The sequence below is a fragment of the Rhipicephalus microplus genome, chromosome 4 (genome assembly GCF_043290135.1).
Source record: "Rhipicephalus microplus isolate Deutch F79 chromosome 4, USDA_Rmic, whole genome shotgun sequence".
In the NCBI taxonomy this organism is placed as follows: domain Eukaryota; kingdom Metazoa; phylum Arthropoda; class Arachnida; order Ixodida; family Ixodidae; genus Rhipicephalus; species Rhipicephalus microplus.
In genome coordinates, this window is record NC_134703.1 from 78,263,253 (window position 1) to 78,280,365 (window position 17,113).

The 17,113-nt window shown below is 47.0% G+C and overlaps 1 protein-coding gene across 2 annotated transcripts in view; it reads left to right on the forward strand.

The window, feature by feature from the left end:
• The window catches only part of LOC142814319 (uncharacterized), a 130,047-nt gene that overhangs the window by 92,412 nt on the left and 20,522 nt on the right, over nucleotides 1–17,113 (forward strand). The window contains exon 3 of one of the 2 annotated variants that reach the window (XM_075892987.1): nucleotides 16,912–17,036. In XM_075892987.1, the coding sequence (XP_075749102.1) occupies nucleotides 16,912–17,036 (125 nt within the window). The remainder of the gene's footprint in view (nucleotides 1–16,911; nucleotides 17,037–17,113) is intronic. The other variant, XM_075892986.1, reaches the window with a different exon arrangement.

Genomic DNA, 17,113 nt, shown 5'->3' on the forward strand with positions numbered 1-17,113 from the left:
AAAGACGTCGTAATGTGACTGTGTGTAATTCGCGTCTCTATTCGTAGCGTACGGGACGCGCGATGGCAAAATCCGAAGGGTGACATCTTGTTCGCAGCTATTGCCCGCATGTCGCGGGACCGAATCCCGGCGGCGGCGGCTGCATTTTCGGCGGAGGCGGAAAGCGGCTGTCCCGTGTGCTCAAATTTAGGTGCACGTTAGATAACCGCAGGTGGTCGAAATTTCTGAAGCCCTTTACTACGGCGTCTCTCGTATGATGGTTTTGAGGGCGTTAAACCTCATCATCATTATTATTATTATTATTATTATTATTATTATTATTATTATTATTATTATTATTATTATTATTATTATTATTATTATTATTATTATTATTATTATTCATGCACGCTCGAAGCTCGACGCTCCTCTCTCGAGCGCGCCGCGGAAACAACGCATTTATCTTACCGCCGACAACGCCCTCAAGATAGATTTCGCGCAACAACGCGGACGCAGTCGTCAAAAGGGCGACGATTCCGCGAACTAGCTCGCAATGGTTTCGAAGTCGCCGCCAAGTTTAGCGACCGATAACGGTGCCCCCGCGAGAACGACGCGACAGCAGCGCGAGGAGGATCGCGCGTTGCGTCTGCATATTCTGCTTACACGGCGAATGTCGAGGCTGTACGCGCAATTGGACAGCGGCCCGCCGTGATGGGCGGGCGCTATCTGAAGGCCGATGCACCGCCGGTTATCAGCTGTTCGGACGGTGACTCCTCCTTGACGGGCACGTACGATTTCCATAATCTTTGCGCAACTCTCCAGACCCGCGGCTCCTTTTTTACAAGGAGGGATAAAGAGAGAGAGCGAGACGGACGCTTGAGAGGGAGAGAAAAAAAAAAAAGAGGCAGACATCACTGAAGAAACGAGACAGAAGAGGTATGATTTGGTGCGCTTGTTTCCCAAACTGCTCGCTTTGTGGAGTTTGCACTGTTGACTCTACATATAGAGTGCGTTGACGCGCCGACTGGTAATCTTGCCGCATACAAAATACGGAGCACATAGTTGCGGCATCCGTTTGCGGGAAGTAAAAAAACTGAGGTCTATATCGGGTAACCGCCGGGCTTATCAGTCCAACGTATAGCGCCTCTTTAGTGGGTCTGCTTTGCTCACTTCAACTTATATATCCCTTATGATGCGAGCGAAAGATTCCTCTTTCGCGCACCGATGTGCAGGCAACGCTTCCACCGTGGGCATGTAAATCTTCGTCGGTTTCGATGTTCATGCAAATTAGCGGGTCTAAAAATCTTGCCTGTTTTGCACCACTTGAGGCAGCTATATGCTCTGCACCATTCAGTTTAAAACAGTGTGTACGCATAATAATGACGTTTCGTCACAGGCGGTACTTATAGCGTCGTGAATTCATATTGATACAGCACGATTTACATAGCAGCACATTTCACGCATGTTTTATATATAGTGACGTCAGTGCTTCGCGGATATACGATGCTAAATTTGTAGTTCATTTGTGATCAAAGTTTAGTCTGCGTGGGGGCAGGGGGGGGGGGGGGGGAGTAAGCATGTTCAGACCCAGCCGCGCTGTAGATGTAGCTTGCATCGTGAAAGTGCGCCATAGTGTAAGCAAAATTTGTTTTGAACACACGGCTGGTCGTTACGCTTGCGCAACGTCGTGGTTTGCGACCCAAATGTCCTGACCTATCTTGGTCTTCCCGTTTCCTCTTCTCGAGATTCGTCTGCGCTCCGGGCATTTCATTCGCGAACAGGTAAAGCATATGGGCGTATCTTTCGAGAGTCTGTATATATCCACCACCGGGTGGTGTAGTGCTACGTCGGAGGCCGCACTCTTCATTCCATTTAGGTTCCATTCAATTTTATTTATCGCGCATGTACATTCGCGGCCACGTTTTTATAGAGCACGCGAGCAGCCGGTCTTCACTCTGCGGGGCAATACCTTCAAGCAGTATCGGGCTCTGACGTGCTCAGCCTGACAGCTAGGCTACGCATGCTAATTCAGAGCCCGAAACTCTCCCGGGGTTTTGACCCGCAGAGCAAAAACCGGCTTCTCGTGTGCTCTACACAGACGTGGCCGCGGCTGTACATAATGACCTTAAAGGATTCTGAAAACTCAAGTTGTCGCACATATACAGTACGTTTTCTTCAAGGCTTGATAAAACCTGGATATCATAATTTAACAATTGATGTGTTTTCACGTGTCATCGAAACCACCTCGCAATATTGAGGTAGACCGTTGTGGAGGGCTACGGAAATATCGGCCACCTGGGGTTCTTTAACGTGCACATTAAATCTTAATACCCTAAATCTTAATCTACCATTTTCCTTTTATCGAAATGTTACCGCCGTGGTCGGAATCGACGTAGAGACTTGAGTTGGAAGCGTTGGGTTCACACACTCGCAATGAAGCCGCAAATATTCAAAAGGGCGAGAAAGGAGAAGGCCGGCAAGGAGTGTCGCCAACCAATCACGGTTGCACTTTTATAGCGATATATAGTACGCCATGTGGCTCGGTGTATAAGGGCGACGACAACACACGGCGTGGTTGTTGAACGCGACGTGTCCTGCACCGCGTGGTCTCGACGCGATGGGCTTTCTTCTCTGGGTTAGGCGAGCAGAGCGGCTGCTGCTCTTCGCTGCGCGGCCCGTCGGCGGAGCGGCTGTGGTGGAAGGAAGACGCAACGCTGCGATTTCCAGATGTCCCGCGCCTCTGTTGGAGTATACGCGCGCGCGCGCGCGCCAGCTGCCGGTGCAGCAGCATGCGCCCCCGTCTCCCCCCCTCCACCTTGCCTCCTTCATCCGCATCCCACTATCATTCTGGCGACCGATGTTGCGAGACTGCTACTGCTATGGTAGCACATTCTCGATATACGCCTCTGTGTGAGGGTTGAAGGGAGAGAGAACTATTCTACCCTCTTGCCACATTAACGTGCATATTCTGTCTTCTACACATTTACACGAGGTACATTCGCACAGTCCTCGCGCTACTCTTGCTAACTTCACAGATTTGCTTGTTCGCTGCCACGTTGTATTCTATTCCAGCCGCCTGCCTCTTTGTGCAAATGTCCGAGCGCTCGCGCTGGCAGGAACAACGCTTGTTGGTGCATGCTGGTGGCGGCTTGATGGGCGGCGTAATGAATTGTGAGGGCGCAACTTTTTTTCGCCTCACTGCATGGGCAGAGTATTTCTGTTCTCGCATCGTTCATGCAACTTCTTGGAAGTTGGTTAGCGCGAGTATGCTATATTTGTCTCAAAGCTCGTGCAAGGAAAACGAGAACACGTTTATCGAGGGTACGCGTGAGCTATGGTGTGTGTGTGTGTGTGTGTGTGTGTGTGTGTGTGTGTGTGTGTGTGTGTGTGTGTGTGTGTGTGTGTGTGTGTGTGTGTGTGTGTGTGTGTGTGTGTGTGTGTGTGTGTGTGTGTGTGTGTGTGTGTGTGTGTGTGTGTGTGTGTGAGAGAGAGAGAGAGAGAGACCATGCATGTACATGGAAGTCCGTATATGGACACACTTTGCTTCGCTTGCCACCCGAAAGAAAAAGTATACACGCCTCGTTGTTCATCGTCTCATCTCACCTTCGATTTCAACGTCTCTCTTTATATTCCAGCCGGTAGTTCCTTAAGTGCACACCACACACACATCAAGAACACGAAATGCAGCGAAATCTGTATTTTCGGTCGCAGTTTCTTTTCAGTCTGATGTACAATACTTGTACTGCCTGAGATGCACTTTCTTCCTCACTTTTACAGGAAAGCGCGAGAGACGGGAAAGTGCGCGAAACTTTCGAGTTCGAAGAATCCGTTCCAATCGCGTACCATTTTCTCTCGCCGGCGCTTGTGGGGAAAAGGCGGTGCGATCCAACACGTATACGCTAGCGAGATATGCACGCCTTAGGAGAAACACCCATATTCGTTCGATGAATACGCGAATCGGCCATCTCGCTATCGTGAAGGGTTTCTCGGTGACACGAAAAGTAACTTTGGGGCGTCTATTCGGTACCGCATGTAGATGCATCGCGTGCTTCCCCGCAGTACGCTGCCTTCCTCGATATTGGGACCTTTCGTTTATAATATTTTTTTCTTTGAGAAGCTGTAAGAGCAAGAAGACGTCAGTCATTCGTGCACCAAATTGAAGCGTGCCTCCTGTGATGCGACAACGTTGAACTGAGTGAGACTTCGTGCTTGGAATTTCGGTACATGCACACGCATGGTCGACCTGTGGTATACAGGTGGGGCTGCGCCTTGTAAGGATGGAAATGGTAGAAAAAGGGAAATTGGGTGAGGGAGGAGTTTGCTTCAGTGGTGTGCTATATTTCTTTCTTCTCCCTCCAGATAGGGTTGTCCTCCCGCCATCGACGTATAGGCGAGATCGATGGAGGTGTCTGAAAGGCTCCGCCGCCGATGTTCCTCGCGCGTTGGAACATTTCTCCGAGTGTAAAGGGGGCGTTGGTGTATACGGTTGGCAGCTCGTGCTCGCAGGCGCAGCCCGGATCGTCCATTCCTGAGTGTCTTCGCATGTCGAAAGCCTCGTCGTCACATTTTTCGGTAAAAGGAAAGTTTAACTCGGAAATGGAAGTGAGAGATGATGTTCGGGCACGCATGGTGTATAGGCTGTGTAAAGGTAGATACATTTGACAGAAATCTGTCTGGCTGGGTAAAAATATGAAAATAAACAGACTCTCCAGCTACATTTAGTTTTCGCTTTTTAATTTTAGAAACTGGTTCGAAGCTTCCAAATCTGCTGGGTTTCTTCTTCAGTGGGTGACTGTTCGACCGGTTCCGAAATTTTCAGCACTGGTTGTCCCACGTACCGCTTTTGTTACTGCAACGTCCTCTCCGTTTTTTTTCGGAAACCGTGTACACGCACTCTTTGCTGGGTTCTAGTTGACCGGCTATAAACGTGACCGGAGAGTCTGTTTGTTCTTCTATAGTTCATCTATCGCGACGCTCGTGACGTCATTAAACGAGCTTGAAAGGAGCCAACACAGCGCTTCACCTACGTGCAAAAGTACAAAAGATGCAGTGCAAGTTAAATGGCGCGTAACACATTGTGACCCGCGTTCTCGCGTCGCCCCTGTCCACAGACGCGCAGCGGGCCACGTAGCACTCGCTGTGCCGCTTAGCGAACTCGCTAACTCCTGCGAAACGCCCTTTTCAAAGATTTTTTTTTTTTTCGTCTACTAGCAAAGCTAGCGTTGTTCCATCTCGCGAAGCGACGTTATTTAACGTTGATGCTGCAACGTCGGCTCAAGCATCTACGTAGCAGATACTTTTTTGTGACACGTCATTATACCTGAAAGCCAGCAATGAGGCTTAGTCGTCTGTGTAGAAAGCACAGGGAATCGCAGTCAGGCCTGATGCGCGTGATGTTAGTGAAATGGAATTGGCCAAATGAAAACACTTTTGAACCAACGTCTGTCTTATTTTATTAATTCAGCTCCTAAATTAGTTGACACCACTTCTTAAGCCTGGCGCGTTCCATGGCTCGACGAGCTAAAAGGGTCAGTCAACATATTGTCACGAGGTCATGACGTGGACGAAGGTAGCAGACTGCAGGTCGAATATTAAACTGTTTATTTGTGCCGAGGCTTGTGGCCACGTACAAGGAAAGTCAGGTTATACAGCAATACTGATAGCGGTGAACAGAGCGTCGGTCGTCGATCAACTGACAAGCGGCGAAGCGCGTCGGCATTTATGCACTTGCCATGGAATATTGTAGCGTTATCGCTAGCGGCGACGTACGTGCTGTAATGTTCACTAAGTGAGCGTAATCTAACCAAAATGATCTACTGCAGTCCTGAAGCTTCTCGAACAATGTCGTGGTTTGCTCTGAGAATTACTGACAGTGAAATGGGGCGATAACAAAACTAGAGGAGGGAATGTGGCAATATATTGTGTTATGTATGCGCGCACATGTCACAAAGATTTTAGGCATACTCGGTAACTGCTATATCAACACCACTCGTTGTTTTCCAGCATTTTATTCACTATTTCTACAATACGTCGTATACCCAACGCCACATTCTCGTTAAAACGGACAATCCACGCGAAGATCACGCACTGGTTTAACGTGTGGCCCGTATAAAGACGATATTAAATGGCTAAAGAAAGTTTTTTTTTTTTTGCCGCGTAACTTGCCAAATTGATTTGATAAACTTCTGTGTCTTTTTTTTTCTGGCTCGCTCTCTTCCTCTCTGTCTCGATCGTGCATAGGAATAGTGCTGGAGAATATATCAGCTGGCTTGAAAGAAGTAAACATTTTTATACCGACCGACAAGTTATATGGAACCGTGCGCGGGATGGACAACTTCGTGATTTTTATACGGGTCTATTGAGAGAGGCGTAGACACTTTTCTGAATGAGAACGTTTCACTCGCAGACATCTTTATGCGCGATTAGCAGCCACACGCACTAGTTTTTTTTTTTTTTTTTTTTTTTTAAGCACCGTTGGGGTTCATGAGAGCTCGGACTGAACGAGGCAGTCGGTTTCTGTCGGGAGAACGCCAAGTATGCAATCTGTTTCAAGCCCAAGAACAAACAAGTAAAAAACAAAGTTAAAATAAATCAATAAGGGAGCGAGAGAAACTATAGGGACTGCGTATCCGGCTACGCCGTCTTAGCCTAGCGCTGTCGACGTTCATTTATTGATTTTTTTTATTCAGCAATATAGCCGTGGTCATGACGATGTCACACCGTTCTTCGTGGAATTCTAAGAAAACGGACGCTGCTGTAAGGCTTCTCTGTGCGTATAAGAAAAGAGAAACGTTTCGTTCTTTTGTCCGTGCAGACTGTCGATATTCTCGCATGCAACCTTTTCGTGAATGAATAAATAATAAATGCGCTCGTGTGCGTGGACACACAAGCCCAGCTGAGTGAATGGAGTGCTGACGCTTGTAACTGCCTTCTTTTGTGTTCGCTGCGTGCAGCCTCAATCACGGTTCCACGCTCGCGTATCCGTATATACACGATGTCCGCATGTAAGGATTCGTTACCGCGAATTTCACGTCGCCATACGAAGCTGCTCACGTCAGGCGTGGCTGTTTCTCGGCGAAGCTCCAACACGTTTTCACGTAGATAGATAGAGAAGTCACCTCGCGGCGAGAGCCTCGATTTTGCGTCGCGATGTGTATTGATGCTCGTTTATATATATATATATATATATATATATATATATATATATATATATATATATATATATATATTCATATAGGCATATTCTAGCCATTCATTATTGTGGGGATAAAAAGCGAAATTTAATTCAGGGTGATAAATAGCTATAGATGTATGCAGCGATTTCATCAATCTGCTGCACAACCATGTTTTTTTTTCTTTTTTTTTTTTTGACGTTGGAAAAAGGGCTGGTAGGTTGATTCATATGTGGCCTTTAACATCCCAAAACCACCATACGCTTATGAGAGACGCCGTAGCGGAGGGCTCCGGAAATTTCGACCACCTGGGGTTCTTAACGTGCACCCAAATCTGAGCACATGGGCCTACAGCATTTTCGCCTCCATCTAAAAGCCGCCGTAGCCGGGATTCTACCTCGCGATGGGCTGGTGGGATATATAGAAAGATGTGGTGTGCGGGGTGGCTGCTGGAAATTGTTTCTTCGAAGAAGTAGTCTCATTTTCTGTTGACGATGGCTACTATCACTCGGCTGTGCTATGCAGGGGTTGCAGCCAGAAACTTACCCTGTAGGGAATAGAGGGGGGGGGGGGTGTATTTCCTGCCCACTTTGTGCGCAAACGGTGCGAGACGTTCGTCAACCTTAACTCCAGTTGTGTCCACCTACATTGGTAACGCGAAATCTAGGGTACCGCCACACGTTTTAAACCTTTCAATGTAATGACACTGGTGCTGCAATAGATTGCAAGCCCTCTTCTTGTATGGTGGCGAGGCACCTATTCAAGCGATCGTGTGTGTTTTTGCGCGATCTACTTCTTATTTCAGAACCGTGAATTGAATCCAATTCAGCTGAACGTGGCGTTACTTCGCTGAGTTGTTTTTGCGGCATAAGTCGCATGAGAAACGGGCAATCGCAGAGTAAATGTTGCAGAACAAGAGTATATTAGTCTTCTGGGCATGGGGTTTGGGAGTTCATTTGGTAAATAATAATAATAATAATAATAATAATAATAATAATAATAATAATAATAATAATAATAATAATAATAACGTCGGGGTATAACGTCCCAAAATCACCGCCGTGTAACTAAGAGACGCTGTAGTGTAGGGTTTCGAAAAATTTTATCGCCTGGGGCTCTTTAACGTGTTTCATTTCGTACCATCAACGTGTCCTTGATCTTTAGGGAGTCTTTTCGCTTTATCTTAGGGACTCCATACTATAGCACAAAACAGGCGCCATGTAACACTGAATGTTATAGTGAAAATTCAAGGGCTCGTTTTTTTTTTCTTCTTTGTTGGACACAATATCAATGAGAACTAACATGCAATCATGCCAGGAAAAGTATAGGGGACGTTATTAGAAGTAATTGCAATGTAAATGTGAAGAAAGAAAAGTGTACGAAACGAAACCTTGCCACCGGCAGAACTGAACTTTTCTTTCTTCACATTTGCATTACACTTACTGCTAATAACATCCCCTATACTTTCCTTGGCATTATGCCCCCCTCCCATTCCCCCAGGGTAGCAAACCGGGCATGTGCCTGGTTAACCTCCCTGCCTTCTCTCTTGTTGTTCATCTCTCTCCCGATCGCCTGCTAGTTTTCAGTAATAGTTATAGATCAAGCAATAATTTAGCCTGTTTTGAAACAGGCTCCGCTTCGAAAGGCGACCTCAAGGCCCGAAGCATTGGTGGCGTGCATGCGGAAAGTCTCCGGGGAATGTGATCACCGTCTCCTGCCCCAATGGTACATAACAAAAAAAAATAAATAAAATTGGGCGATATGGTGCGTAGTTGACTGGCATTTCTCCACAATGCCCGGTGCTTCCTATTGCATACGCGATCGCGTTTCATGCGTTGGTCGTCTCAAACGCCTGCGAATGCGCCTGTCTATACGGACGAACACGTCAATGTATACGGCGCATGGCATGCTTGCCTCGTCGAAACGTCGTGACGTGGAGCGTTGCAGCAATTTTCGGCTCGCGGTCATCGGACACCCAGGCCCTTCTCACGATAGAGTTGTTGTGTCTCTGCGCGCGCAAAGATTGACGTCATGATTCGGCAGTGTGAGGGAGATGTAGTCACGTGGTTCGCGCATGCTCTCAACCGTTGTGGATTTTGTTTACTCCATTCTTGACCGAAGCGTATTGAGCAGTCTCATTGCGTCGCGTGTATATATATATATATATATATATATATATATATATATATATATATATATATATATATATATATATATATATATATATGAGAGAGAGACGACGGAAAGATTGATGAGCAGAAGGCAGGGATGTCAAGCAGTATTGAGCCCGCTTCGGTACTTTGCACCGAGAAACGGGAGGTAAATGTGCACGAGAAGGAAAGATCCACTGTTGATGCGACAGACATCTCCAATGCAGAAGGAACTGGGTTCGATTTCCACAATTGCCGGGCACCCACCAGTGCGGGTGTCGATAAGGTGGCCTCCTGTTTTAAAGGCCAAAATCTTTATTGGGATACCTGAAGAATGGAAGTTTTACTGTACACGTAACTTGTGCAGAAACAAACGAAACAACGAAAACAAGTAAAAACTGTGTATACATCTTACCAATGAGCACAAAAACGCCAATTTATATCATGTATATCCGAATGTGACGAGTTAAAGTAAAATTAAAATAGATTGAATTGTTCACATTGCGTGCATGTGTATTGCCATGCGTGCATGTGTACTGGAGTAGGCGCTCGGCTAGTGCGGAACAACGGAAAGCTTCAGCTGTCCGTTCCTCACTCTCAAAAGACGTGTGTGCCATCGTTTACAGCGAAAGCCTCTTCTCCGTGTGTTTCCAGCTACTCATCGAGCTACTTCCACACAATGAGGCGTGATTTCTGGAGTGTGGAAGAGGCGCCTGTATGGGGCTTGTGCCGTACTTCCGCTAAACGGCTTCCCCGCCACAGTACGTATATGCGAGGTTACTGTAAATACCAGTCTTGCGAACAGCCCACGTTCCGTTTCCGTGCGGGTTGTGCGAAATCCAAAGAGGTGTTGCATCATGTGCCAGGCGCGCATTTCGCCACCGAGCACTCGAACATAGCATGTTGTGCCGTCTCACTTTACCGCAGTTTGGACTAGCGGTCGTTCGGAACGACTACCCGTAAAGCGAACCACTCACGCGTGTGTAATGGCCCTCCATCTTCTCAACCAGTCAAACTCGCGCACCTCGTCGGGTGCGTGATTGTAACACCATCGTTTCCATTTTTTTTTTTCGTGCTATATTCGTTTTCTTCCTCTTTGCTCAGGGTGCTACTTGTCACCATAATATTTCACTTATTTCCTGCGATAAAACATCTTCCAGACTGCATGAACTTATTGACTCATCTTTTCTTTTGAAGCCACTAGCAGCCCTGTAAAACTTAAGCGGAATTCGCGCTCGTTCATCAGTTTGGGAAGTCGCCGTGAAAGTTTCTTTTAGTGTACTATACTCCAGTGCATTATAAGCTTGTAACGGGGTTGATATCTGTCATCGAAGAGCTGTGTTGTTTTTGCAGCCAGTGATCCCGTTAGCGTTGCTATATCTGGAAGAGCAAGGCCTCCACGGCTTGTGGGAGGCTGTAAAAATTTTCTTTTAACCTTGCTGGTTTTTCTCGCCAGAGGAATGCTCCTACAATGGAGGCGAGGCGTCCTGTTACACGGCGAGGTAGAAGGGCGATGTGCGCTATGTAAAAACGCAAAAGCGTGAGCATGTGTCTTGACGACTGTTGTTTTTGCCGTTAGTGACAGGTTATATAAACTGTGTGGCTGCTGATGTGACATCTTTGGATCTCCTAAGTGCGTCATCCCAGATCCTTTTTGAAACACCTCCTTCTCCAAAGTAAGCGCCTAACACAATAACAGGTTGAACATATTAGACGTCTCCTGGCAATAGTTCTCTAAAGCTCCCGAAGCGCATTGCATTACGTTTAGTTCTGTTTAAGGGAGCACCGGATAAATAGGACAAATACTCAGCGAAAACATCAAGGAATGTATTATAGCTATACAAGTTACAAAATAAAACAGAAATATCATTTTGAAGGTTCCACTGCCTGGCATAGGGATAGCCACTTCGCGCTCGCAGTTTGCAACCTTTCTGATGAAAGGCTCTAAAGGCAAAATGAATAATACCAGGGACAACGGACAGCCCTGTCTCGCTCTTTTTAGAATCTGAAAGCTTCTCGTGACCTTTTGTCTTGATATGTCGTAATAAACTATTTCTAGCAGTCGCACATACCGCTCTGGGAGGCCAAATATGCAGAAAACAGAGAAAAGGTACCCGTGATGGTCCACTCTATCAAGTGCTTTGGCCGGATCAAGAGAAATAAATTTTCCTGAGATCTGATCTTTTTTTTTTTTTGCATTCGCGAAGAGGTCTCTAATAAGCGTAGGAGGCACGAAGATGGAACGTCGTGGTACCGTAAATGACTGCAAGCGTCAGGCAAAGAAGGTAAAACGCCGGGCAGAAAAGCCATGAAAGAAGGAATGCAACTGAATATTCTCCTCGCTAACGAAGCATGTGCATGAAGTCGGATGGTTATTTTGACGAATATATGCCGATACCATTGACTCGTCGCACGAGTTTGTGTACAAAGCCGCAGTCACAAGCATATGTATGTCCGGCATATGCCATTTCTGCCGAATCGTCGCCATATCGAAGTGTTCCGCCGTATACCTATAACTTAATCAGGAACACTCGCTCGCTTCAGATCTCGTATGACCTCACGAGGTGTTGCCCTCGCTATGATTACTCTTGGGCACTGAATCTTAAGTTAGGAGCCTGAGAGAGGAGAAAAAGAGAAGGCAGGGAAGTTAACCAAGCTTGGCTTGGTTGGCTACCCTACACTTGGGAAGGGGGAAAAGGGGAATAATAAAAAGGAAAGATGTAAAAGAAGATGAGTAAAAAAGAGAAGGATGAATAGACAGCTCGAGAATACACACAGTGCGGTGTCACACTGTTCTTTCACAAGTGGTCTTGAAGTCGGGTGGTCCTTAAGAAGTACAAGAGGGCTTTCGTGGCTTTGCGCGTATGGGAAGACGTCGGCCAAGGTCCCAGGATCTCCATTTGTGTAAGTGGTCGTGAATCCAGCTGACAGAGCTTGGCTTCCATAATACGTCGTTCGGTCTGGTATGCTGGGCAATAACATAGAATGTGCTCATTTTCTCGCAGGTGCAGATGTCGCATGCCGAACTGCTCGCCATTCCAAGGAGACGAGATTTCTTTAACTGTATATATATAGAGTCGCTGAAGAAAAGGCGCAGAAAAAGCTACATTACAAAAAAAAATGTGTCTGAAGGTTTTTCTTTTTTTCTTCAAGCAGTCATCTCATAACAGTCGTCCAAGCACCTAATTGATGAAAAAAATAAAAACGTTTGTGTCGCTTCAATGGGTTGTAATCAACGCATCGCGTATGTCAGCATATCACGCGTGACGCTTACGATTCATACGTACACACGCGTGAGTATATGCCAAGCGTAGCACAAGCTTCCAAGTCAACAGCTCACTGGCGTCGGCGATGAGCCTCACTGAGACAAAAAGCGACGCGGGGAAGCAAGCAGGTGGCGAAGCTGTCGCCAACGGAAGGTGACAGGTCGCGCGGGTTCGCACCATCAGGGACAGCGTATGTATAGTACACGCGGCACACTGCTGCTGATGATGATAATGATGATGAGGAGGAGGGGGAGGAGGGAACTGTGTACACGGATGGGCGATGATGCGGCTGGCTTGTTTTTTTTTTTTTCGTATTGCTTTTATTTGTCCTCCTCGTGCGTAGTTTTGATTGATCAGCTCCGTGCCGGTGTGGGCCTGTATGTGCCGGGTGCCAAGGCCTAGGTAATACTGTTCCCGTGGTGGCCCATCATTGTTGCCCTCTAGCGATGCTCTCACGGGCACACCGCCCTCTGGCTGCGCTGATGTCTCGCCCTTTCCGCACCCCCTTGTAGTTTGGTGGGCGGCAGCTGCCAGGCTTGACATCGTAATGGAAAAGGGTTATTTCCACAATAAGCTCGTGCGCAGAGAGGATGTTTCTCTCTCCGCACTTCTCTCGCCTCTCGTGAACTCGCGCGAGGCTTAGACATTTCACCCTTTCGCACTTTCGCATTGCGCCTCCTGTTTTGTTTGTTTTTCTTTCTTTCTGTAGCCTCTCTGCCACCTGTGTACGAAGCAGTCTAGTGGCGTCTGGGAGCGCAGTTCCTGTTTTGACATTGCGTGCCGCTTTGATGGGCTGGCTTTCTTTTCGTTTTTTACTTTGTTTGTTTTCTTTTAACCGTGATTTTCAGCCCCAGCTGCGTGGACTGTGCACGTATCTCCATAGATGTATCGCATATGTAAAGCCAACTCCGGCGTAATACCTTTATAAGGAGTTCCTAAATTTCGAGGACATTTAAAGCGATTCACGCAAACGGGTTTTCCTTCACGCCCACCGGATGGTCGTTATGCTTCGAATCTCTACACATTTTTTTTTCTCGGCTTTACGTACCTTTCCATGCTCCCTTAGTGCGTGGTCGGTGCGGCCACTAATCGAGCCATCTTACCCTCTGCTAATGAGCGTTTTAGCCCTTGCACCGAAGGCAAGCCTGGGCGTCTTCGCTTGGTTTCCGTCAGGCAGTGTTAAGATTGTTCTTCGAAAATGTCGCTTGCAGGTGCGCTCTCTGTTTATGTTTTAGGGCATGGCCAAGGGCATCGTCGTGCTTCATGCGAGCCCGCTGCGGGCAATTCAGTGCGCTCAGTGAGGCTGCGGGCAATTCAGTGCGCTCATTTTTGGGAGGCTTTTGCGTGGCATTAGTCAGAGGCGATCAATTTGTTGTACCGGGGAGCACTCTCCCCCATACCCTTAATCGCGCGAGTTTCCGTCGTGCGCATATGTCTCGTAGTATATGGTTTTCGTTCAGCCGAAGTCAGTGCTGGCATATATACCAATTTTATCGTTGTTTGGTGCAGTTACGCCTAGGTGCCTCATAGATTGACGGATGCAACGTTGTTCAACGTCCGACAAGGTTTAGCGCAACCCGTCCTAAGGACTCAGCGCCGCCTCATGGGCTTGCTGGACGGCCCACGTTTGAATGCCGTGCTGTGAGCTGCGCAGAGCAGTGGCGTGCCTCGACGAAAACGTCTCCGGAGTCACTGCCGTCTTTATGACAACTACGTTACACTCCCCACATGTGTTTGTGTGTTGCTGACCCCTTTTTGGCTCAATTAGCGAGTGTCGTTCTAATGCTTGTCTGGTTGGGTTCGTTGTGTATATGGCATGGGTTGGGGAAGGTGTTCGTCCGGATCAGTCTTCGGACGACGACCTCCGTCCTATTCAGTCCGGGATGTGAAAAGTGGCGGTCGGCGTCCCTCGTTGGCGGTGTCAACACGAGGGGTGCAAAAAAATCGTCTTCTTGCGATTATAATTAATGTCATTATAATTAATGTGGCGTCATAATGTCATTATGACGCCACAGATCGCCAGAATCGGTGCATTCATCACGTCACTATGACGTGACATCACATGGACACCTGGTCACAAGTTACCAACTTGGTGATATGCGTGTAGATCACGGAGGCCGTGATCTGCACGCATATCACCGTGCAAAACCACTTTAGGAGCAGGAAGCTTTCGGAGTGGTGCGGGGAGAGGATCAATACGATCGACTGAGTACAAAAAAAAAAAAAAGGTCGTCGAAAAACGAATGCATAAAAGACCCTGCGAGTTTTCTCTTGAAGAAAACATTACTTTTTGAAGACTATTTGTCTACGCCTGACTTAGACGTCAAGAAGCTCGAGAAGTTCAACTTCGCGCACCGAGTAGTGGAACGCAAAGAAGCAGGTGTAACATTGGAGAGCTATAGAAGCGTAGATAGCTAGAAGAGTGGATCAGAGAGTGAACGGGGGCAGCTGATATCGTAGTGCCTCAATGCGAGCCATTTGAGACGTATCCATATAGTTAAAACAACGCAATGTTTAACAAAGACAGGTAGACGCTAGACTCGGCGCTTGTCATTTGTCCACTTGTCCGTTTGTTCGAACTTTCTGGATATCGTGACTGATAGGAAAAGAGAAAAGGGTGCAGCTGACCAGGCTTTGTAAGCGGGTCAGACCAAGTCTGCAGGCATGCATATATAGTGGAAAGCTTGGGTGGGGGCTTGTTGGAACATGCTGTAGGCAAAGGCTGCGCTGTAAAGTTGAGGAAGAGAAAAACAGGACTGACACAAGGCAAGCGCATCAAACATCTGTAGTTTATTGAAACCAAGAGCCGAAAACGGGGGTGTGGTGACATACAAGGGAGTAGGCACTGCAAGCAAACCACGCATGATCCTACCGGGGTGCCATCTATGTCGTGATACACGTGCTTTTATCAAACTTTTTTTGTCTTGCTTTATTTGTCTTTGTAATCATTCCACTTGTCTATCTGTTAATGCTATCGAAGATGTGCTCACGCGTCCGCCAAACTTCTCATACATCATAAACTAAGCTTCAGTAATTGTTCTGATTTCGTCTTTTCTGTGAGCCAAAGTAGTAGTTGAAAATCACAACAGTAGTTGTAAATCAGTTGATTTAGGTTCTCGTTAAAGACTCGGAGAACAAGAATTAATCAGGATCCCCCGACTAAGGGTACCTCATTATTATGCTCTAATTTCGGCACGTAAAACTCTAGGAATCATTGTTGTAAACTGTGATCAGCAAGTGGAAGGTGGCTGTTTATTGTTGATTATTGACGTAGGCCTTCGTTTCAGGTATAGGCACATAATGTCATGATGATATCCTATGACTTTGTAAAGACATATTATTGCAATATCTTAGTGTTCAGCCTTTTTTTTTTTTGTCTTTCTGCGATTGTCGGGGATGTTTGTGTTGGACAAGCATCGGCGAAAGCGCGCACCAAGCGCGCTCTGCGGATGCGCTCACCGATGAAGAAGACGCTCCTCCGTGGTTCTCCTTGGAAGCATAACTGCTCGCTCTAACCCGTAGATCCGAACTTGTGTGTGGCGTTCCTGCCCTTTGTGTAAACCACAAGTTCATCTCTATGGGTCTGAGTTGGCTGATCTTCTCTTCAGTCTCTGCTCTCAAGAAGTGGACAGCGGTGACCGCCCTATAGCTGCACGGAAGCTGCTTAGACCTACGTGTTCTATCAAGTGCATTGGAGGACCGTTTAGCCTGAAGAGGGACAGTGGCTAACGTGATCTTTGTTTGCTTTGTGTATATGTATTTCATGTCTGCCGAGCGACTGCTGCGGCAAGCCAGTGAAAGCAGTCTCTACCTCTGGAGTGCGTGCTCAGGCCTTTACTATATATACCTTACATAAGACTCACATGTTAAAAAACACACCTCTAGAAATGACAGTACCACGCGGGATAAAGCGATTCGCAGATGCTGACTGGCAACAATGCGCATGTGCGAGAATGTAGCTCGTTTAATTTAAAAAAAAAAGGTGTACATTGGTGCAACTGCGTCACGAAACTAGCTTGGTTGGTCCGCTTGTTCCGGGCACGTTACAAGCGTCGATACACGCGACAAGGTTATTCTGTCTGTACTGTGTATATGAAATACTTCTATATGAAATACTTCGTATATGAAATTCGACTTTATGATATAAAGAATGCCACGCGCTTGGCTGAATTTGCTTCTTCCGGAATATATACCTGGTGCTGGATTTTAACGGACACAGGGCCCGTCACGGGGCTTCTGAAATGTGGCAATAGCAGATTTTGGAAGTGCTTATGAACTATTGTGATTCGCACACCTGTGTCACCGGCACCCGAATACAGAGGAGCGGTTTTTTTTTTTTTTTAGGACAGTGAACACTGCGGTGCTGTGAAGTTCGTGAACGGCGCCCGCGTGCCTGTGGTTCTCGCGCCCATGCACCGTGAGTGCTCATCCAAAGTTGGAACTCTTCATTTAGATAGGTCCGAAATGAGGTAAGCCCTATAATTTTCCCTACCAGAAAAATGGCAGCACGATTTCTACTTTGTGAGCCACATGCGCTATACAACTA